General features: G+C 42.9%; 1 protein-coding gene across 6 annotated transcripts in view; it reads left to right on the top strand.

Annotated features, from left to right (window-relative positions):
* SHANK3 (SH3 and multiple ankyrin repeat domains 3) overlaps nucleotides 1-23,434 on the top strand; it is a 284,352-nt gene that overhangs the window by 132,885 nt on the left and 128,033 nt on the right. For all 6 annotated transcript variants that reach the window (XM_083183197.1, XM_083183195.1, XM_083183196.1 and 3 more), the window contains exons 6-9: nucleotides 5,633-5,741; nucleotides 15,982-16,133; nucleotides 16,348-16,515; nucleotides 19,960-20,076. In XM_083183197.1, coding sequence (XP_083039323.1) covers nucleotides 5,633-5,741; nucleotides 15,982-16,133; nucleotides 16,348-16,515; nucleotides 19,960-20,076 — 546 coding nt within the window. The remainder of the gene's footprint in view (nucleotides 1-5,632; nucleotides 5,742-15,981; nucleotides 16,134-16,347; nucleotides 16,516-19,959; nucleotides 20,077-23,434) is intronic.

Raw genomic sequence — 23,434 nt, 5'->3', positions numbered from 1 at the left:
TTTGGTTCAGTTTGCCTTATGCTTAGTTCTGTGCCTACTTTATGCTGCGATTTGATACAATGCATCACCATGGCAGCTCACTATAACTATCCAGAATGACAAATCACATATGAGTACAGAGGGCCTGGCGCTGCTGTACGGAGCAGGGGCCCAGCACATGTATAGAACCAGAGTCCCTGTTTAACATCACAGCTCCACTGCTATTTGCATACAGTAGGTGAGAGTGGGATACATATGGATGACTGGTGGTCTGGATACCGAGGCTGGAATCCCGACAGGGGTCAGGTAAGTATACTTGCCCTCCCCCTGCCCCCTCCCTTAACCTATCCATTCCTTCTAGCAACCTAACCCTAACCCTCCCCACTGCATCCTTACCCTAACCCTCCTCACTAATGCCCAACCTAACTCTTCCTCCATGCAGCCCAAGCCTAAACTTCCACTCAATGCATCCTAACCCTAAGTCCCCTCAGTAGTGCCTAAACCTACACACGTGCTGGCTGCACGCTACCACAGCCTGCATACACACCTTTCCAGATGTCCTGAACCATTAAATGTTCCGGTGCATGTATTTTGACAGCAGTCGGGGTGCCGATGTTGGTATATTGAATGTGGAAATGGTCCAATAAAACAACAGTCACATCACAAGGCACTTCCATGAGCATTAAATATTTCAGCTGTCAAACTTGTGCACAATTGATAGTTATTTTTAATGGGTTGTTTGTGTAGTCACACATTAATACTAAAGTGGGTATAGTTTGAGTTAATTCTTTGCTATTCCTTCTGCTGCAGTGGTTTCCAGATGATTTCTTCCCACTTGTAATTAGAATTTATGTTATCAGAGGCTGTTACTTGTAGGTGAGAAAGGGAAGAGCTGCGCTCTGATTTATTGCTGTCTCAAACATTGTGCTATTCTCCCAAGTGGATTGTGGGATGTGTGTGCTTATACGCACAACTATGTGTTTGTAGAAACTGTCATCTAATATTTCAGTATAATGTCACAGCAAATAATTATGCAGTGCAGTAAGGATGGTGGCACGTATGTAGGTGCTTTAACCGCTAGTGTTATTTTACCACTAGAAAACTGGACAAAGATGGGAAAAAGCTCATCTTCTGTCACACAGTACCACTTGTTCCCAGAAATTGCGGCAACAGAGAGTTGTGTACAATGAACATAGGCCCTCATTCTAATTGACCCGCAAACCTGCAAAATTCACAGCTTTGTGGGTCATCTAATAGCTGCCCGCCCCGCACTCGCACGCCAAATTCCCTGCACGCATATGAATGGATGTTTAGCATAAACATTCATTCGTAGCCTTGCTTGCGGGAGCAAAATCATTTGATAGTTGCCGAACACTCACAGACCTAAGACACCTCTCTGCCAGCTGCCCACACCCGCATCATCAGTGAATTTCCATGGGAACGCCCAGCGTTATGGGAACCCCCATGAAACGCTGCACGTTACCATGGGCGCGACCGCAGCCTGCCGCTACATGCCCCCCACCCGCACTGCTGTGTGTGAGCGGCCAGCAAATAATCAATTCGCTGTGCTCGCTCGCACAATGTGGCTACACATGCGCATAAGTGATGCGCAGGCCCTAAACATCGCTCCCCTGTGCAAACGTGCGGGGGAGTGATCAAACTAGAATTATGGCCATCGTGTACAGGAGAGCCCGCACCTGCCAAAGAAACTTGAAGAAAGACCTAAAATGTATCTTTTCAAATTGTAAGTGTAGACAACTGCAGATAATAAAATTATTACAGAACACACATTGCTTTCCTTACTGTACATGTGGGTATTTATTTGAACCCTTTGAGGGCCAAGTGAATTTGTCAAAATAGGTGTGAAAAATTGTCAAGCAAACATTTTTATTCATCACCCCTTATTCAGATTCGAGCGGTACGGCCCGCGTGCGGCCGTACCGCCGATGTTTTCCGTCTGCACATGCGCAGAGGTCAATCTGCGCATGTGCAGGCGAATTCGCCGCACATAAATTTACTACGCCGCAAAGGGGGCGTATAGGGGAGTGAGGGGCTTCATGCCCTCATTTCCCTATGTATACGCCCCGCGTTTCATGGGCGTTCCCATGCAAACGCGGGGCGTACGCATGCTAATGAGGGCATGACGCAACTCATGGGGGCGGAAAGCTGACGTCGCCGGATGTCAGCTTTCAGCCCCCATACAAGCTACCACACGGACGATTGTCCGTGTGGTCTCAGCTTGCGGGAGCTGCCGCGGCGTGCGGACCTGCCTTCGATGGTCGACGACCATCGAATGCAGGGGGCAGCTCCCACCATGGTGGAGGCGTAGCCTCCACCATTTTTATGCGGATCGCCATCCGTCCGTGTACGGACGGCCGTGGCGATCCGTAGGGTGGGCGGGGATTCGTCTGGTGCGGTCGGAGCCGCATATGCGGCTCGACCGCACCAACCAGAATAAGGGCCAATGACCTGTAACGTTTACCTTATATAGGAAATATCATCTTTTTTACACATATTATATATTTGAATTTATATAACAAATGTGAGCGACGGTGGCATGTTTAGAGTATATTTTGCACATCTCTCACAGGGATAAAAAGGATGATCTTGTAAGAAGCAAAAAATAAAAAAGCTAAATGTAAATATATAGACATTGTGCTCATGAAAAGCGCTGTATTAGCACAACGCCTTAAAAGTGGGAGCCTCGTTTGAAATGAACCTTGCAAGCTAATTTGTAGACATAAATGGCACTACTAGTTAGATTCAGAATGTTGAGAATTTTGACATTGAGAAATAGAACCATAGAAAGTCAGGAGATATGAGAAAAAGATAAATGAGGTAAATGAGCTGCCAAACACATGCACAGTGGTTCATCTTCATTAAACCATTCTTCATACAGCAAACATGATTATTTTAATGAGGTCAGGTGAAACTTGGACACTGGACTTCTGTGGCAATATAAGGTGTAATGGGTGTTAGGAACCAAAGTACATGTGACACCTCAGAAGATCCCTGCGTGGAAGCAGAGTTTATAATGGGTTGAGTACAGTATACTGTCGCTTAACATGCTGGTGGTCAGAGGACTGACTGTGACGTGCCGGTGGTTAAGCATATTAACCCTCTACCCCTACTTCCCTAACCCTCCCTACCAGCTGCCTAATTCTAACTGCCCCTACCCCCTGCTAAGCCAAACCCAAACTGCCCCCTGCTGCCTAAAAGGGCATACACACTGTGTATTTTTGCCCAACGTGATCAGTAAATGCACACTGAGTGATTTTTACCTGGCCCAGCAATTTTCACGGCAGGTGGATGGCTTTCCATAGCAGGATGCTATGGAAAGCCGTCCACTCAGCTGGTAATACAAGCAGATGAGCGGCGGCTGACGATAATGTGGGAGTACGCATCAGCGCTCCCCGCTCATCGTCTGGCCGCACACACTGGGCAGGTTTTGAGCTAAAAAGCAACTCAAATGGCAAAACTGAGCCGTTTTCAGCTCAAAATCAACCAGTGTGTATGGGTCCTGACTCCTAACACTGACCTCCACAGCCTAACCCTTCCCTAGTGCCTAAACTTAACCTCACAATGATTCAATCGGGATGCCGACATCTCTGTTTTAGTACAGATGACAATGTAACAATACGAACAGTAATAAATTCAGAGAGCGCAAATTCAATAAAATAAATATTAATCCGTTTTTTTATTAAACATGAAATTCACTAGTAAATTCTTAAATCTTAAGCATGTATTAGTGAATTTCATGTTTAATAAAAAACTGATTTATATTTTTTTTATTGAATTTGCACTCTCTGAATTTATTACTGTTCATTTTATTAAGTAGTTATCCAAGTTGCTTTTGGGAGCAGCAAACTCAAATATTTGAGGATTTAGGATTTGAATCCATATTTGTGGTGATACGTGCTTTACTGTAGGTGTTGTACCTGATTCCCTGTTTGTTTTTAATGTAACAATATACCTATACATCCTTCTTATATGTGTGAAAGGCAATTCCTCCCCTCGGTCAGTGCCTAGTGGTTCACACAACCTAATACATGAATAATAAGGGGTCATTGTACTTGCCTCCCTCTAAAACTTCCCTAGCTCCTAATAACCTCGTCTGGCATTTATAACCTGGTACTGCCACACATATCTTCACTTTGGAAAGAATTAATTGTGTTATATATTTTTTTTTTCAATTTAATTAAACAAAACAACAAATCAGGTTCTCAAACTCGGTTCTCAGGACCCCACACAGTTCACGTTTTCCAAGTCACCCCGGCAGGTGCACTCATTACTCATTGACAAATTTTAAAAGATCCACAGGTGGAGCTAATTATGTCACTTGTGATTATGTGAGGAGACCTGCAAAACATGCGCTGTGTGGGGTCCCGAGGACCAAGTTTGAGAACCTGATTTGTTATTTTGTTTTGTTAAATTGAAAAAAAAATAAAATAAAAACACAATTACATCTTTCCAAAGTGAAGATATGTGTTGCAGTACCAGGTTATAAATGCTAGACTAGGTTAGTAGTAGCTGGGGAGATTTAGAGGGAGGCAAGTACCATAACAAAATAGATTCAAATGTATAAAATTCATGTAATTACGTTTTTTTTTAAAGTGAAATTCAATAAAGCCAAACAAGAAGTAATATACATAGTGCAGGTAGAGATATAGACTGCATGGATGTAGAAGTATCCATACTGTGTAGAGGGTAATGCTCTGGAATTCCAACCCAAAAAAAAGTATGCTTTCCCATATGAATTATCCTATTTTTTGGAAGGTGGACTTCATTTAAATTTTATTAGCCAATCATAATATGCATGTTTTCTATCTTTCATCCAGGACACTGGGGAAGTTCAAGGGAAACTGGTCATCAATGGGGGTTATTCTGGTTGATTAGCAAGGCTGCGTATTTACGCGTTCCTTCGCAGGTGCTGCAAATGGATCTTTTACATAAATATCCATTTGCAGACTGTTGGGGACACCAACCACTGAATGGTGTTGAAGGCCCAAGCAAATTCAAGGTAACCTTAAATGTGCATGGGCATTCGGAAGGAAGTGGGCGGGCAGCTGACATCCGGTGATGTCAGCTTCCTGGCACCCACGTCACAGGCCGATTATCATGGGAACGCCAATGAAACGCTGGCCGTTCCCATGGGCGCGACTATCTGCCTCCACCCCATGCCTCCCGGCCGCAGTCTTGGGTGCATGCACTCTGTGAACAATCTGTTCGCAGAGGCAGCACGCACCTGGCGTATGCAGATGCGCTGAAATGCGGCTGCGCATACCCATAACATCCGTTCCCATGCGAATGACCAGAATAAGGTCCAATGTCATTGTCCAGTGTGTATGTATCTTTATGGGCTTTTTCTGTGTATGTGGAGTGATTTTAAAAGCTCAAATTATGATGAAGAACAGGGAGGTAAGCATTAGATGGTGATCAAAGACAGAAGAGCAAACTAATTACTGGCTCCCAAATCCTTCTGACAGGCTATTAGCACATAAGATGTATGGTCTGCCAGGAGCAGCTGGATATTTTAGAGAAATTGGGATTTCCTGGTGATGGAATTATTGTATTTTAGCTAGTGGCAGAATAGTAAACCCATGGCTGCCTATGATTTCCACTCCCCATCACTTGTTTCTTTCTGTCTGCGCAGGGGAATCTAAAGAAATTCATGGAATACGTTCAGCTTCAAAATGTTGAAAAGGTGACCAGGCTGCTCGAGAGGGGTCTGGATCCCAATTACCAGGATCCAGATACAGGGGGTAAGCTGCTTTTTTTAATGAAACAAGTAAATATTAAAACATTTAAAAAAAATTGTTATTATTTTGTAAAAAGATAAAAGATGTCCCCAAAAGGTCGACATGGAAAAAAGGCTGACACATGAAAAGGTTGAAATTAGTTTTTCACTTTTTTTATCTTTATCAGTGTCGACAACTGTTTACATGGCCCCCAATTAGTTGTACCGCATCCCCTTGCATGGCTCGCTTTGCTCCCCTACTGCTGCACGTGGCACACTTTACCGGTCCCATTAAAAGTCCACATAGATGGTAAAGTATGAAACAGTGATTTAAACAAAATGGGGAAAAATGGTGAGAAGTGCATGTAGACCATTTCATGCAATTGCCACTTTGACATTTTGCTTGTGTCAACCTTTTGTATACATTAACCTTATTATTATTTGGATTCCCCTAATAATAATTAAGAAACTGCTTGTTAAAGTTAAATTCTAATGTTAAAGAAAATATTCAGAAATATGTGCATTTAAAGTATGTATGTTCATTTCTAAAATGGTGTAATATAGAGCTGCAGGTGTATTTATAAAAGGCAAGCCAGGGTTATTCTACTGGAAGTACAGTACAGTGATACTGAGCAGATGAGACTTACTGTAAGCCTGACTATATGAGATATGGGCAGCACAGATGGTGTAAGAGTTAGCATTACTGCCTCACAGCACTGAGGTCATGGGTTCTGTTCCCACCATGGCCCTAACTGTGTGGAGTTTGTATATTCTCCCCATGCTTGCTTGGGTTTCCTGCCACAACCCAAAAATATACTGTATATACAATAGGTTATTTCACCCCAGAATAAATATACGTGCATGTACATGTGGTAGGGAATATCGATTGTAAGCTCCTCTGGGACAGGGATGGATATGAATGTTCAAAAGTTCTCTGTAAAGCGCTGTGGAATATGTGTGCGCTATATAAGTAAATACAGCTTATATTGGTGTAATTATATTTTATATATTATGTATAAAGAGCATAAATGATGTTCTGTTGTTTAATTAGTTTTGATGATTACTATAGATTTGTTCCAGGCTCATCTATGCTCTAGATTTAATGTTGCATTGTATTCATTTACTGGTTTTATATGTAATAGTACTTAACAGGATAAAGTATAGGTAACGTTCCAAAACAAAATAGTCCTTGCATCATTAGCTCAGCTAATCTCTACTGGTGCCTAAGGGACATCTACACTTTGAGTGGTGTTTCCATATTTAATTATAGCTCTACATATAGCACATAGCGGGGGATCCTCCATCAGCAATGGTCTTTTTACCTGAAGGCGAAAATATTCTCTCAGAATAGTGCTCAGATTCACAACTGAGAATACAAGCACGCTGCATAGTCCATAGGCACCTATTATAGTCCGACACAAAGACTTGCAGCACAAACATCTGCTAAAGGATAGAGCATTGGGTGGTGGGCTCCCTCTGTGGTACTTACTGGGGGCATATTTATGTAAGAGAGTGGAATTGTGCATTGAGTGCTTGGTTTTTGTGATGGTACTTGTGTAGTTTCACGGCGCCAACGTGACTCGCTTCGCTCGCCCATGCTGCGGGCTCGGTGGCTCGCTACGCTCGCCACGCTATTTCAAATCAACTCCATGCCAACATGGATAGTGGAGGTATGAACTATCCATGTTGGCATGGAGTTAAGTTACTTTTTTGGACATATTTCGTGGCGAGCGTACACCCGGAAGTAGCATGGCGCCGTGAAACTACACAAGTACCTTTGTGATTTGTATTTTCTATGATCTCATCTAATTTCAGTGATTTGCAAAAAGCTTCTCAATAATATCAGGATCAACATGCTTTATTCTGTAGAGGGTCATACTGTAAATACAGAGATTGCAGTGATTCTGGGTACAATCAGTTCTGCAACAATATTGGGCAAGGGATACAGGGGGAGATTCTCTAAGAATCTCCGCCCCCCTTCGCCGCCCATCACATATTTAATTATCGCATATGTTGTAACATATGCGATAATTATAGCAAAGGACAGCTCTTGCGTTAAGAGCTGTCCTTTGCGGTGAGAGTCGCCGGGTCCCAGCAGGTCCCGGCGGCTCCCCCCTCCCGCACACACCCGGCGCTGCTGCTGCTGCGCCGGGCTCTCCTCCTCCCTGCACCCGGAAGAGGATCAGTGCAGGGAGGAGGTCACAGGTCCAGGCAGCACAGCTCTGTTCTGCCCGGACACAGGTGAGGGGGCGATGCGGGGGGCGGGGGGTGGCGCAGGGCGGCGGGGGGTTGCGATAGAAGCCCATTGGCTTCTATGGGGCATCGCCAGATTTTTCTGGCGATGCCCCCCGCCGCGGTAACCCGGCGGGGGCCCAAAATGCGGTAAAAACCCCGATAACGGGGTTTTTACCGCATTTTTAGCTTAGAGAATCTCCCCCATAATGTACAAATACAGTGCTCTGTTGAAAACTGTGAAAAAATGTCTGTTGTAGTTTGTGGATCACTGTTTCCAATAACATCAGTGTTGAGCTTTAGTGGAAGTTGTTTGTGTTTTGTGTAATACACCATGCGTAGCGTTTTATGGTGCCACTGAGGACATGTAAAAGTAGAGAACATTTAAGGTCCATACACACTGGGCGACTATGCCCAGCGTGTATGGACAGCGATGACCACTATCATCGCTGCGGGGAAAGCCACTCAGTGCATACACACTGAGCGGCTTTCCCACTGCCCGGCGCCGATGGAGGGGGGGGGGGGAGGACGGCGTTGCATAGCAGAGCGCTATGCAAAGCCGTCCTGAAAGCCGCACATCTGCTGGTATAACCAGCAGACGAACGGCTTGTCCAGCAATTTTGCGGGAGCGCGCAGCAGCGCTCATCGCTCATCGCCGGGCCATACACACTGGGCGGCTTTGAGCTGAAAGCTGCTCAAATTTGCTGTTTTGAGCAATGTTCAGCTCAAAGTCGCCAATGTGTGTATGGCCCTTAAGGAAGAAGTGTGCAAACTTTTAAAGTAATTCCTTAGTTTTGTTTTTTTTACAGTATATCTGTATTTAAGTACATACTGTATTAACATTGAAGCATTTGTTGTATATATTCATTGTTTATACTTTATTATTCTTTGCTGTTTGTCAATCTTTAATTCTGGTTCCATACGAAAGTGTCTAAGCCAGGGCTGGGCAACACCGGCCCTCCAGATGTTGATGAACTACACATCCCAGCATGCCTTGCATCAGTTTTAGCATGGCCACATAGCAAAACTAATGCAAAGCATCCTGGGATGTGTAGTTCATTAACATCTGGAGGGCCGGTGTTGCCCAGCCCTGGTCTAAGTTGACAGTCAATAGGTCGACCATTTTTGGTCGACAGGCAAAATGTAGACATTCACTAAGTCAACATTGACAAAAGATTGACTGAAGCAATAGGTTGCCATGAGTTTTCAGTATTCCTTCAGATAACTTGTTCATACTTTACGATCCCTGTGGACTACAAGTGGGAACGGTAAAGTGTCTGAAGCATGGCAATCGAAGCAAAGAGCCAGGGTACGTGCCACACTAATTTGGGGTCAATGTTGACAGACATATGTTGACATTTTCCTGTGTCAACCATTTTCATGTCGACCTATTGCTTGTGTGAACCTTTTATCCTTGTCGGCCTGGTACATATTGACTTTTTTTTTTTAGTTTTCGCGGCTCCAAGGCTATTGCCTGAGGCACCTTAAGCATAATTCCACATGAATGCCTTCTATAGGGGCTATTTGATTAGCCCCAGGCAAACTTATTATTAGTAGTAAATTAACACTGCTAATAGCCATTATATTTTACTGTCGAGCTTGCTTTAATCATTCATTCATTATTATTAATTTTTGTTTGTTCTAGTTATTTTTCATTTGCAGCATTTTTGGTTTTATATTGTAGTGGTTTATTGTTTATTTCATCTCTATTATGTTTAATGTGTTCATTATTTTAAGGATGGTTCATTAGTTTTTTCTCTAAAGTTCAGGCACTAATTAATCCTAATCGTGATCTTAAGCAAATACCTTTTCTAATTAATTATTATGCTTAGTATGTTCCATACTTTTTTTTTTATTTGAATATGCCGATATTTTGGTTATCTTCAGAGTATTGTTCACAATAACACAATGCTCAACATTTCCTTTATATCAAGCTTGTCTCTAATCCTCTACAATTTTACTCTGCCATATAAAAAAATGTAATTACTGAATTATGAAAGAACTACTTACTGCCTAAATTACTAAATTACTGTCTATGAAAGAACTGCTAAATACATACACACCATACATTCTAGAATGTGAAAAAAAATAATGTTGCTAACAGCACTACTGTGGACATCTGTAACTGGCACTACTAGGGACATCTGTAACTGGCACTACTGTGGACATGATGATCTAACTGGCACTAAATATGTGCAAGAAAATTATTGTTTGGCATTCAAATTCAGTACCTGAGATACTACACAAATTTGTTTCATGTTTTGAAACCTTGTTTTATGCACAAATAAAACATATTTGTGTGTATTTCATGTGTTGTACAACATAAATGCAAGATACTTCAAGATACATCATTGAAATATACAAATATTCTGAAATACGGCTTAAACTTTGCAGGGGTTGACAAAAGTATCCCCGTGGCAACGGAGCTTCCTCCGGGTCTCCGCCGCCGGTCCCCCTCGCCGCCCCATCCCCCCTAACCCTGCCCGGCTCCCTGAAGCTGAGACGGGCAGGATGCCGCTGCCCCGCCGACGGAGGATTGGGACGTGCGTGCGCTTGAGATGCACACCCGTCCCTATTCAGTGTAGCCCCTGTCTGCCGGCGCTTGTCAGAGGAGAGGCTCTAGCGAGCCCCCCGGCCAAAGATGACAGGGGCTACATCTGTAGGGAATAATCCATTATCCAAAATTCTTCTGGTCCCGAGCATTTTGGATAAGGGATACTCAACCTGTATATATAATTGATAAAATATGTAAAATATATATAAAATATATTCGCTAGTGCTGGATATGGGGCAGGTGGCTTTCTGTGTGCACTGCGAGTGGCTCAAGACACCTAACCGGGGATACTGTTTGCCAGATGCCGGTACGTGTGGTGTAAGGATGCTGCCTCCTCCTGGGTGTGTGACACTGGAGGAGAATGATACCAAGTTATTAAAAGGGGCTCCGATGCAATGAGTTGCTGAGCCAAGCTGCTGTGTACGTTTAGGGTAGTCACACCCATACAATAATAGCACTACCAAAGAAGGGGTGTACATCGTGCTGAATGATTAGAATATATCAATACCCAAGTATTGATATATTCTAATCATTCGGTGTGGTGTACACCCCCTTCTTTGGTAGTGTGACACTGAGGATCTGTGTATGGGTGTGCTGATGTGAGCATGGGGCATGTGGTCATTTGTGCGGTGCCCATAATTGCTGTCATTGTTGCAGCCACCTGGCTGTTGCCCCTGTGCAGCGGGTGGTGGGGAGAGCTCTCGCTGCTCTGGACATCTCTGTGGCCCTCTGTGTGCTGCCACTTGCTGGGCAAATGGATATGCAGCCCAGCTGTGATGTTTCAAGTCATGCCATTTGCATAGTGCATGCTGGATGGTTGATTTTGATAAACTCATTGTGCTCGGCCCCCATATGGGATAATGCGATGGTGAATATATATACACCTTCTGGGAGAACTGCACTACATAATAGTTCAAACTGCAGAAGAATTCGTCCCGCTTTTTTTAGGTTAGAATATTTAGACAGACATGCTTCCGGAACGTTGATTTAGACTATGTAAGGATAAGGAAGGATACACTGCACTACTACACCAGCCCTAGCAGCCAGCCTGAGTATATTAAGTACTTTATGCAGTGTTAGCACTACATTACTACATCTATTATGGACTACACCCTGTCACAATCCCCCTATCCTTTATGGATAGTTTAGTTTATCATAAAGCGGAAAGGAACACGGCACTTGCCTATGTAGCAATTCCCGCTTGCTGTGTCATAGCCCAGTGCTAGCTATTCATGTTTCCGACACATACCCCACTGTGGCATGACGCCACGGCGATGGTGTAAGGCTTAGGCGGGTTACAAGTACTAACTTGTAACCCACCTAAGCCTTACACCATCGCCGTGGCGTCATGCCACAGTGCTGCGTCATGCAGGTTCCAGGGCCACTTCTCCTCCTTCCTTGGCCCCGCTCAGTGCTGTGGATCTTAAGTCTGCGCTGCATAACATTCCACGCACAGCTGTCGGTGGCTCTTTCCAGCTCAGAATGGGACTGGACAGAGGCTTGGGGCCCGGCATAGCCTGTGGTAAGGGGTGTGTGATGGGAAGCAGGGGGTATAGAGTGGATTGGCTAAGACAGGGTGTGTGTGATGGGGAGCAGGGGGCATAGACTGGGGTGGCGGAGGTTGCAGGGGGTGTGAGATGGGTAGTACAAGGCATACTATGGGACACGATCGCAAATTAAAACTGAAAAACTTTCTCATTGAGGGTAATATTCTTACTAACTGTGGAACTGGAGAAACTGTTTTAATACTCAGAATCAGAATGATTCCCTCAAATGTAACATTTAATTTTACATGAGTCCAGTTCCCGATAACAGTTTGCATTGCCATGACCATAAATAAAGCACAAGGTCAAACACTTAATGTAGCTGGAGTCAGCCTAAGGAGAGAAAGGTTTTTCCCATGGTCCAACTTCATGTGGCCCTTTCGAGTGTTACATTAAAAAAAAAAACTTTTTCTACTCACAGCCAAAGAAAAAACGATAAATGTGGTCTCACTAATTTCTTATTTTTTATTTACGAACATCACTGTTATTAGGTACAAATTACCCGTGCGAAGCAGGGGCGGGTCGCTAGTGCATAGAATATCCGGTACTCTATGTATATAATAGCTACAAATATATGGCAGAAAGTAGACGGCAACAACTTCCAGCAATGTAGCAAAAGTGAATATTGGTTATAGATAAAGGACATAGACACTGCAGATATCTATGAACATATTGGGGTATTACCCCCACCCCTTATCAAGACATCCTGAAATTATTATATGTGCCTGTAGTGTGTCTGACCTTTTTGTTGCAGTTCTGGACGTTGAGTGCTTTTGGTTTTTGTAACTGGCTGTGAAGGCAATTGATTCATGCAAGTTGGCCACACATTCAGTGTGTTTGGAAATAAATGCATATTCTCTGTATTCAAAACTGTACACTTTGATGCATGCGTGCCACCCCTATACATCTGCTTGTGGAAGTACAGATTTGTCCTCATACATCATTGCTGCAGTCAGCCCCTCTCGGCATACAAGGTCCTTGATTAACGAGACATTCGAGGGTACACACTACACTAATCGGAGGTCCACGTGCTCAGGTTTCCACATCAAAATAAAAAAAACCCTGAAAAACGTATGTCAACCGTTTGTCATTGACGACCTAGTGCATGTTGACTTTTTGGTGACAACCTATTGACTGTCTACCTAGATATTGTCTGTGAGCCATCCGAATACCACACTGAAGAGAGTAAAAACCTAAAACCAGGGCCTGATTAATAATGGGACGGCTGGAGCTCCAGGCCTCCACATAAAAACAAGGCGATTAGCATTAGCATGATGACCAGCTGCCTGGCTGGCCACACAGAGTGGCATAAATCATAAGGATTCAAGTGGTATTTTTAGTATTCTCACAAAATGAAAACATTCTATTTTTTTTTTCAATAACAATTTTGATTGAATTATGAAATAATCAGTCACACCACATTAAGGTCATTATATGAATACTGCTGGTGCAAACATTATGGTAATAGGCTGATATTGATCTGGAAAGAACATGTTTTCCTGGTAGTTTGGGCGTACATACAAAGTAAAATAGAGTAAAATCTGATATATATGTCTAGTGTCCGTGTGTCTCAGAAACACTGCCATCTGATGGCAGCGAGTGAAACTACATCTACTGTACTAGCTTTCAAAGCATTTGCTTCGAGCAGGCTTACTAGTATATAATATATATATGAACACACAATGTATATGTAACATAAGTAATCAAAATGAGTACAACCAGATGGGTGGTAAAGGCAATACCAGCATTACCGAATTCAATAGACTAACAATGAACAAACCTACCCCAACCATCCCCCTCCCTATTCTCCTATTTAATGTGCTTAGGAAGATAGTGGTGATTATACTGTAAAGTGTGTAAACACTCACGTGGTTCTAGTCACTCCCACTCAGCACTAGTCATAGCTCCTCCCCTTCTCATTATAGACCTTTGAACATTTTTAACCTTAGTCCCATGTGGCTGTTAATCCGTCCTTGTATGAATCCCACCCTCACGCCACTTTAGGAGCAACCTATGAATATATACTCAGTCAATCAATCACTCTGTAAAGGCCCCTATACACTTATCTGAGGTATCGCTGGACCGCATAGGATACATCGTATGTGTTCCTTTAGCACACACTGTATTGTATGCGATCCCATGCAAGTGCTGCCAGATACTACTGGGTCAGATAAATCCTATGTGCAACACTTGCGATCTCCGGATCTGATCTGATGTGCACAGGAGTCGGAGGTTAGGTATATATGATTTGACCACTTTTCATCCGATTTCTCTACCCGATCCATCAGAATCCGGCGAAAAAGGGTCCAAATCATATAAGTGTATGGTCACCTTAATTCACAAAGGGTCCAAATCATATAAGTGTATGGTCACCTTAATTCACTCACTAACTTTCAGTAACCTAAGATTTTTTCTCCTAATAGACTGTAATGTTCAGTGTCATTTGTGTACTAAGCTAATTATGCCAGTGAGGGATTATTGGGAAACTTTAAAGGCTTCACTTTTATATGTTTGAATTCTTTGATTGTATTGATATAAACATACCTAAAGTACATTTTTCTATTGGTAAAGAAAGTGATTCTAGAAAATGGATACACTCAAGGGTCGAAAAACATTTTCCTTCACATAATGGGTTACTGCCAATTGAGTATTACCTCGCCTTTGTAAAACAAATATTATTTTTGATGTGGTTAGGTGAGGAGTAGTACTGTGTAAGATAATAATTGAAAGAGGTTTTTTTTTTTTTTTTAGAACATTTTTAATTAATTTATTTATTTTTTTCCAAACAGTGGATCTGGGAGCTCAAACCAGGCTTAGGAGTTCAAGACCAAAAATACCCCTTTCACACATACATGAGAACCGTGGGTTTTTGCACGTGAATGCGCATCAGCCTGGGATTTTTGTATGTCTGAAAACAAAACTCTCCGGGACAAAGTGCTGGGTTCCCGATGCTGCTCTCAGGTTGGAATGAGATGGGGGGATTTGCGGGCTTGCTACTGTCAATGTAGCAATGTTCGCACCTCTGAAAGGGGTATAAGTTATTCTTTTTTTTAAAGTAATCATTAGCGCACTGGATACATTTGCAGGAGCAGCGGAGCATACCTTATCTGCCACAGCTATGAAATAATGTTACATTGAGGTGGCTGAAAACTGTAAACATATTGCTGTGATAAAACATTATCTTTTTGTGGAGCTTAAAATGGCCCACCCTTATGTGTCTATATTATAGCAGTGGAAATGCATGTAAATATTCATGTCCTGCAAAATAAAGTGTTATCTATGTGTGTTACATAAAATGGGAAACACTTGTACTAGTGCAGACACAAATAGCATTGCAAACGCAGGGCTCTTTGTTTTTGAATGACCTTAAGGACCTGACTCCGAGTTGCGCAGTCCAGCGCATGCATCAGTGTCTGTTGGCTGTCGCTTATTTGCAACTTTATATAGAATGCAGATAAAAATGCTTTCCCTGTTATACATCTATGCTGCCAAATGTGCAAGATCTGAGACACCACCTTTTGGGTCTGTGCACGCTGTAATACAGATTGCTGCTGGGGCAGCACGGGATGGTGTAATGGTCTGTCTCACAGCACTGAGGTCATGGGCTTTAATTCCCACCATGGCCCTAACTGTGCGGAGTTTGTATATTCTCTCCGTACTTGCGTGCGTTTCCTCCAGGTTCTCTGGTTTCCGATAGATTGTAAGCTCCACTGGGGCAGGGACTGATGTGAATGCTCAAATTTTCTCTGTAACGCGCTGCTTACACTGACCTATTCAAATCTCACTGTAACAACACACTTGTGACAGTTACTAAAGTAGTTTAATGTTCTGTGTACACATCTATGAACAATGTCCATTAAAATGTATTGCTGTTTTGCAAATAAAAGATTATATTGGTTTCATCTTACTATTTTCTTATGGTCTAATCCCCACAGAGTGTCCTCTCACCCTTGCTGCCCAGCTGGATGGGGGAGCAGACCTGGTGAAAGTTCTGCGAAGTGGTGGTGCACATCTTGACTTTAGAACGCGCGAGGGGCTAACTGCTCTGCACAAAGCGGTGCGCTACCGCAATCATGCCGTACTGATGGTGAGCGGTATTTGAGAACTACAAAGAAATGATATACCTGTGTACTTAGTCATCTTTCCCAAAGTTTGCAATAAATACTTTGGGAAAGATAAATGTCTGACTACAATACAGTGTGTGTGCATGTGTATAATTACACTATTTCTATTTACTTGTTTACTTCTGTCTCTCCATCTCCTTTCACATGCTGCTAAATTTTCTTTCATCGGACACTCAGACCCTCTTGGATCTAGGTGCTTCTCCAGACTATAAGGACAGCCGCGGCCTAACCCCACTTTATCACAGTGCAATGGTAGGGGGAGACCCATACTGTTGTGAACTTTTGCTCCGAGACTATGCCAGCCTTGGCTGTGAGGATGAGAATGGCTGGCAGGAGATTCACCAGGTGAGACATCCTACTCAGTAGGATTATTGGAATACATATGATCTACTTCTTGCAATCTGCACACTAGGAGTTGCAAAAATATTATTGAGAACAATTAAGGCTGGTTTCCTGCCACGTGGCAGGGAGAACAGAACACGACAAGACTATATAGGACAGTTCTGTACAATATAGTCAAAATCGAATGCATTTTGCTTGCTGTCCGATTTGAACCCAATTCAATCCTGATCGCACTGTGTGTACTTAAGATGGAGGGCATATGATGGCATAGTCAACATAGAAGGTTATTGAAACTGCTGAAGGTATGTTAGATTGAAAGAAAACAGTATGATTCAGAGGAGAACTGCTGCCATAGATGAGCAGCGTGGCATTATATCCAGAAAACCACAAACGTTCTTATTTGTTTGTGTGGCACTAAAGATTTGATCCAGTTAGATTCAAATATGTATTGAAACCTAAGTCATACAGGAATGAAAACATTGCATAATGTGACAATCTTCTCTGTGTGTCTGTGACCAGATTGGCTGCAGATCTGGTTTGTTCAGCAATTCCAAATACATTAATCAGAGATGTATGGTCAGTTAAAGCAAAACAAGTTCAGATTTCTCCATTCATCAGGAACAGTTTACCTCATATATAGACTGCTACACAGGTGCCTGTAATGTTATAGTACTGGAGAGATCATCTGTGACAAGATTAGGGGAAACTAAATACAGTACCTTTGTCAATGGATAGGCCATAACTGATAAATTGTTTGTCAGTATTCTTATGAACCATCTTTTATTGAGCTATAGTATTTTATTCATAAACCTAATTAGTAAACATAATACATTAACCTAATTAGTAAACATAATACTATGTTTATTTTTATTTTTTGTCTTGCAACCTTTCTTGTTTTGACACTTATATCTGTAGTATTTCTCCTTCTTTGTCTTTTGCTGCTGCTCTCCTTTTCTGTCCTTAAACTGTCCTTCTTTGCCTCCAACTATATCTTCTTCTATCGTCCTCTATCAATCCCATTTTCACTGAATTTCTCTGATACCTTGGACTGTTTCACTAAACGTATTTCTTAAATTGCATTTATGGATTATGCTAATTTAGTAGCTGTCTCTTATCTAGTCTTTGCTCACAGGCCGGATGTTTTGCCTCATATTGAATTTATAATCTGGGCCACTTGGCTGTCCTTGTCTGGAGTACTGTAAAGTTTTGGCTACTCATTGGCAAGTATTCAATGCGGCCGACGAGGGGGTTAAACAGCGAGGATTGCAGAAAACCATCGATCCTCGCTGTTTAACCCCCGCGCCGGCCGCTCGCTCTTTTCAATGTTCTGGGGAAATCCTCGCCGTCACAGGACGGCGAGAATTCCCCAAAACAGCGAGACCCGCGTCTAATGCAGAAAACTCACTGTATTAAGCCGCGAGTCTCGCTGGTTCAGGAGCCGCATAAGCCAATTCCCCCTCACTCAAAAAATGGAGCGAGGGGGAATAGTCGTATGAGGGAGGCTGCGTTGAATACTGACAGGGTGAGTGGTGACAGCGAGCAGGAAGCTCTGCTCGCTGTTGCCGCTCGCCCACAGCATTGAATACCCCCCATTGCTTACACTCTAGGTGGCTAATGCAGCATTTGGTGTATTTTTTTGCTTTGTGCAAAATATGAAAATTGGTTTTGCTCACGCCCATAAGAGAAGGTTGCAGCTATGTACATATGCAGATTTAGTACTTGCATCTTCTTGTGCTTGTAGAGGTGAATGGGAAAAAGGGGAGCAAAACACTGACTAAGGGTACAATGTGTTAACCCTTGTGAAGTGAAAAAGTGGAGAGAAAAAAAATACCAGCCAGTCAGCCACTGTCATAGTTCAAACACAGCCTGTAACATGGCAGCTACAGTAGGAGATGATTGGCTTGTACTTTATTTGTCTCCATTCACTTTATCACTTTTAAAAGCTTTTAAGATCTGTGTGAGGAAACCACCTTTAGCTGGGAAGGAGGTTACACTCATGGGATTCAAATCACTTGGGCAGACAAGACTATATAAAAAATAAGTTTATTATTACAGCACAACCGAATTAGATGCTCACAGGATAATTGGTAGCATAGATCAGGGTTGCCTACTTTTAAAGTCTCCTCTCCGGGAGAAGCCCGGAGATTAGACTGTCAGCAGCACTTCGGGGACGGGGCCTGATGTAGACGTAATCAAGCCCCGCCCCCCAGTATTGCAGGGGGGCGCCGGTATATGGGAGGGTTAACCTCCTTTTCAGAGTGCCGGGAGGGGAACCCACTTTTCGGGAGCCTCACGCACATTCCAGGAGAGTAGGCAACCCTGGCATAGATCCTCCAGTAGCCTCTTGCAGTCAGCACTCTAAAATAGCAATCTCAGTAACCTGCAGCCTTACCACTACCGTTAGCTAGACAGTCCTGTTTCCCCCAGCCTGGGGTACGGGCTCACACAGACCCTGCTCTGGTAGGGTTTCCTCTGATGTCTGGTACACAGGATCCATCAGGATAAAATCTTCTACATTGAGAAACTGTTCTCCTAATATACCTGGCTGACAAATCCCCCCCCCCCCCCCCCCCCCCCCTACCTCCCTGTGCAATAAAGTCTACTCAGGGGGTAGGGTCAGATATTCCAATGCTATGTCAGCCAGTATAGTGCAGCAGAGACCCATTGTAAATCCCCTGGAAGATCTGACCTATTATCTCCCAGGTTACCTGCTGACCTAGATATATCCCTTTGTCTGGCAGCTATTTTACCAGTCACTCAGGTATAGTTCTGTTACATTACCAGCAACACCTATCACACCTCACACAATGGACTAACATATGTGATACACATGGCTCTCCCCCCTGTCACACACTATGGCAATGACCGTTTTCTCTCCAATACATACAATATTGCAAGATATACCTTATAACAGTAAATATAACAAGAATAATATACATAACACACAGCTGCTCTTGTGTATAAACTGGTCTCAGTCCAGGTCCATCTCGTTTCATCACAATCTGTATTATACAGATATTTTTATAATTAAATCAAACCAAATAGGAATGTGTTTTTAACTGTTTAAACAAATGTTAAATATATGTCTTGTGCTGAAGATCTGGTTGGAAGTAAGCATATATAGGTGTAATGGTGTCCATACATGGAGCGAGTGTTTTGGGCTTCCGATGCGATGCGTGCTCCCATGCACATTGCATCGTAAAGTCCAAAAAGTATGTGCCGAACATACTTTTTAACCAGATTGCATTGTATCTAGTTAAAAGCGCATGATGCGCATCGCACCGTGCATGGGCATCATGAGCTTGATGTAAACCTAGCGCACATATGGCTAGACATACATGCTTTTTGTTGCTGTATGTGTCAACCAAATGGCATGGTGTTTGTCTACCACCTCTTAATGATATGTCACTAACTCTGAGTCATCTCCAATCCTTGTGTATTTCTCAGGCATGCCGGTATGGGCACGTCCAGCATCTGGAGCATCTTCTGTTTTATGGAGCCGACATGAGGGCACAGAATGCATCGGGGAACAGTGCTCTGCACCTTTGTGCACTCTACAACCAGGTGATGGGAATGAACAGACATCTTTCTTGAAGCGTTTAATGTGTACAGCTTTACCTGCCTACTGTGGTTTAGTGCTGTGGTTCTCAAAGCCAGTCCTTGAATACCACCAACAGGTCATGTTTTATGGATTTCTTTCTTCATGCTCAGATGAATTACTCTATTTTGCTGGGTCAGTAACTGTCCCACCTGCTTCCACAGACAGAAATCCTGAAAACATGACCTGTTGAGAAAACTTGAGGGTTGAGGTTGAGAACCTCTAGTTTAAGGGATTCTATTGCAATTCGCAAAGAAATGCTCAGCAGATGGTATACCAAATAGCACAAGACAGATTATATGGAAACATCGAAAAATAAAACAAATTCATTTTATAGAGCATCTAAAAGTTCTGCAAATTACATTAGTTTTAACCCTTTGAATGCCAAGTGAATTTGTCAATAGGTGTGAAAATTGTTAAGCAAACATTTTTATTCGTCATAATGACCTGTAATATTTACCTTTATATAGAAAATATAATCTTTTATTTGAATTTATATAACAAATGTGAGCAACGCTGACATTTTTAACAGATATTTTGAAAATCTTTCAGAGATGTTGGCACTCAAAGGGTTAATATATCTACCAACTTTCCATACTATCCCTTTAAACCAGGATGTTCAGGAATTACACAGGTTCTCTAATTGATTAAAACCAATGAAATGCAGAAATGAAGTCAGCCAGCCAGTCACAGAATCTAATTCATGAGTGTCCTCTGTTAAAGGGATAATATGGTAAGCATAGATATACCTATAATACCCAGAATTAACCCTTTCCCTGCGCTAAGTATAAATTTAGGCTGCACCTCTATATGTCCCCCCTGTTAGTGGGGGAAAAAGGATAGAAACAGAAAGAAGTATGTAGAGTACGCCTATAGATGTGCCACCACCAGCATACGCTTTTTATGTGACAGCACAATGTTTTGCTGGATGTAAAGAAGACACAATTTTTAATAAAATTGTCTTATGTAAAACGTTGTACAGAATTCATTTGGAGCAGATAGTTGTCCAGTATTTCAAGATTCATACACATACAGAAACCCAACGCGTTTCATCATTTCGACTTCATCAGGGGTTACGAATCAAAAATCTGAGTGTATATAAGTAATCGGTCAGTGTATTTCTGTTTACTTGAATTCCTTACAGAGCTTTGTATGAATTCACTCAAATCTAATGGTAATCACAATAAACTATGTGTCAAAATCAGGACTGTTAGGATCGTATAGCTTGTGATGTACAAATGGATCAAGAAGCACTCTCCAAGACTCCTATTCTTCTCCAAACCGACTTGCAGGGCTCGCTGCGCTCGCCACGCTTCGGGCTGGCGTGGATAGGATGAACATTGTGACACTTTCTGCAGCCATTACTGTCACTTCTCCTTCACCTCTCACTGATTCAGCCATTCCTGTCACTTCTTCAACTCTGACTGAATCTAACAGGAAGCGGGAATTCTACGCTGATTCTGACAGCACAGCTACGCTAACTGCGTAACGGCAGCCGTGCTAATATACAAGTAGGGTGGGCAATCCCTGGATCGGGATCGGCGGGATCCCGGGATTTGGCCCCCAAAATGCCGGGATTTCAATCCCGGTATTTCGGGATTAGACTGCGCATTAGACTGCGCGTACTTCCCCGGCCCCCACACACCTGGCATATGCCAGGTGAAAAAACATCGTTCCTGCATGTGAATTCGCATGCGAATAAATGAGCCATGATCTTACATATTTTGTCTTTCTCCACTTTTACATCCTCCTGACCCCAAGCCATCATTGCTGTGTAACCATATCATGCAACCCATTAGAACCGTTGTTATCAGGCAGGACTATTATGCAAGAGGTATCCTTGTGTACTGTATCAGTGCCTGGGTCCCTATAGATTGTAAACTAGCGAACAAGGCCTTCCTATCTCTGTCTGTTATTACCCAATTTTGTTCTATCACTGTTGTTCCATTGTAAAGTGCAACAGAATATGGGGGTATTCTGGTTCATTCGCTCGGATGCAAATTCGCATCCATACGAGTGACCCAGATCCCGCCTTGCGAATGGTGGTACGCCGGCCTACTATTTGCAAGGTGTGTACATTTGCACTGGCTGCGAATGAATGTTTTACATAAACATTTATTCGCATGCCACTGGGACCCTCCCACATCTTTCGATCGTCGGCGACCTTCAAAATAAGTGGAAGGTGCACGCGTATGTAAGGTTGCTCTGAGCAACCTGGGGGTGGCGTTAACAATGGGGGTGCATTTAACATAGCGATTAGCCCATCAGGGTGCCTGTACAATTAAAAATCGCATTGCATGCCATTTTGAAGGCATGCGATGCGATGCGGTATTTTATTGTACAGTGCGGGTCTTTGGACCCGAAAATCGGGTCCCATCGCATCCCATCGCATACCTTAATTAGTGGTATGCGATGCGATGGGCGCCGTGATAATACACAAGTACCAAATGTTTTTCTGTAAAGACTCCATTTCCTTATCTGATCTTTTATAGATATTGCCAATTCCTGTCTGTCCTCTTAAGCCCAAAAGGGCTGTTGGGGAGCTGTGCAGAGAGCGAGCTGGCTTAAGCACAGATCACTCAGCACCGATCACAGCACACAAGCGAAGCATAACCTAGTGATCTAGCAAGGTAGGCAGTACAAGCACTGTCTATGTCTGCGGGCGATAGCAACACGTGAGACCTCACATATCTGTCACCCGGGGCCATACACATTGAGCTATCCATGCTTCACTTCTAAGCTATCTAGTCAGATCGCTTAGGAATGGGGTTAAAATCTCTCCGCGTGTATGGCCCTTTACTGATGCCAAATATTGTATAACCTTCTTTGACTACATTCTTCATTTTTGATACTGTATGGTCAGATAAAGTAACTATGCTATACTTTATTAATGTTGCATCCGGTAAATCAATTCAACTATATCACATGCATGTATAAATATGGGATGTCTCTTGTCCCTATTGATTTAAAGTACATAGCTATAGGCAACACGTTGTTGTAGTGTAAATGGCTCTGAAGATAAATTGCTGTGTTAATAGAACTCAGTGAATAAGTATCATTATAACGGGCAGGGTATTTTCAATCCCTTAGGATGATTTTCCACCTCTGAGATACTGTGGGTCTGTGACATAACTTCCAGCTATCTCATCAGTGTTGTCCTGCCTGGGGCTCTTGTGCTCTCCAGTGGATGCCGCTAATACTACGTATCTGCTGAAGAGTATATGTGGGAATAGAACTTCCACTATATGCCATGCACAGTGGCTGATGCTCTTTAAACTCATGACATGGGAAACCTCCACAGGGCTTTCTTCACTGCTTTGTGAA

This window comes from Crinia signifera, chromosome 4 (genome assembly GCF_055691185.1).
Source record: "Crinia signifera chromosome 4, ASM5569118v1, whole genome shotgun sequence".
Classification (NCBI taxonomy): Eukaryota; Metazoa; Chordata; class Amphibia; order Anura; family Myobatrachidae; genus Crinia; species Crinia signifera.
Note: the sequence above shows the minus strand (reverse complement) of the source record. Positions and strands in the feature narration are given on the sequence as shown.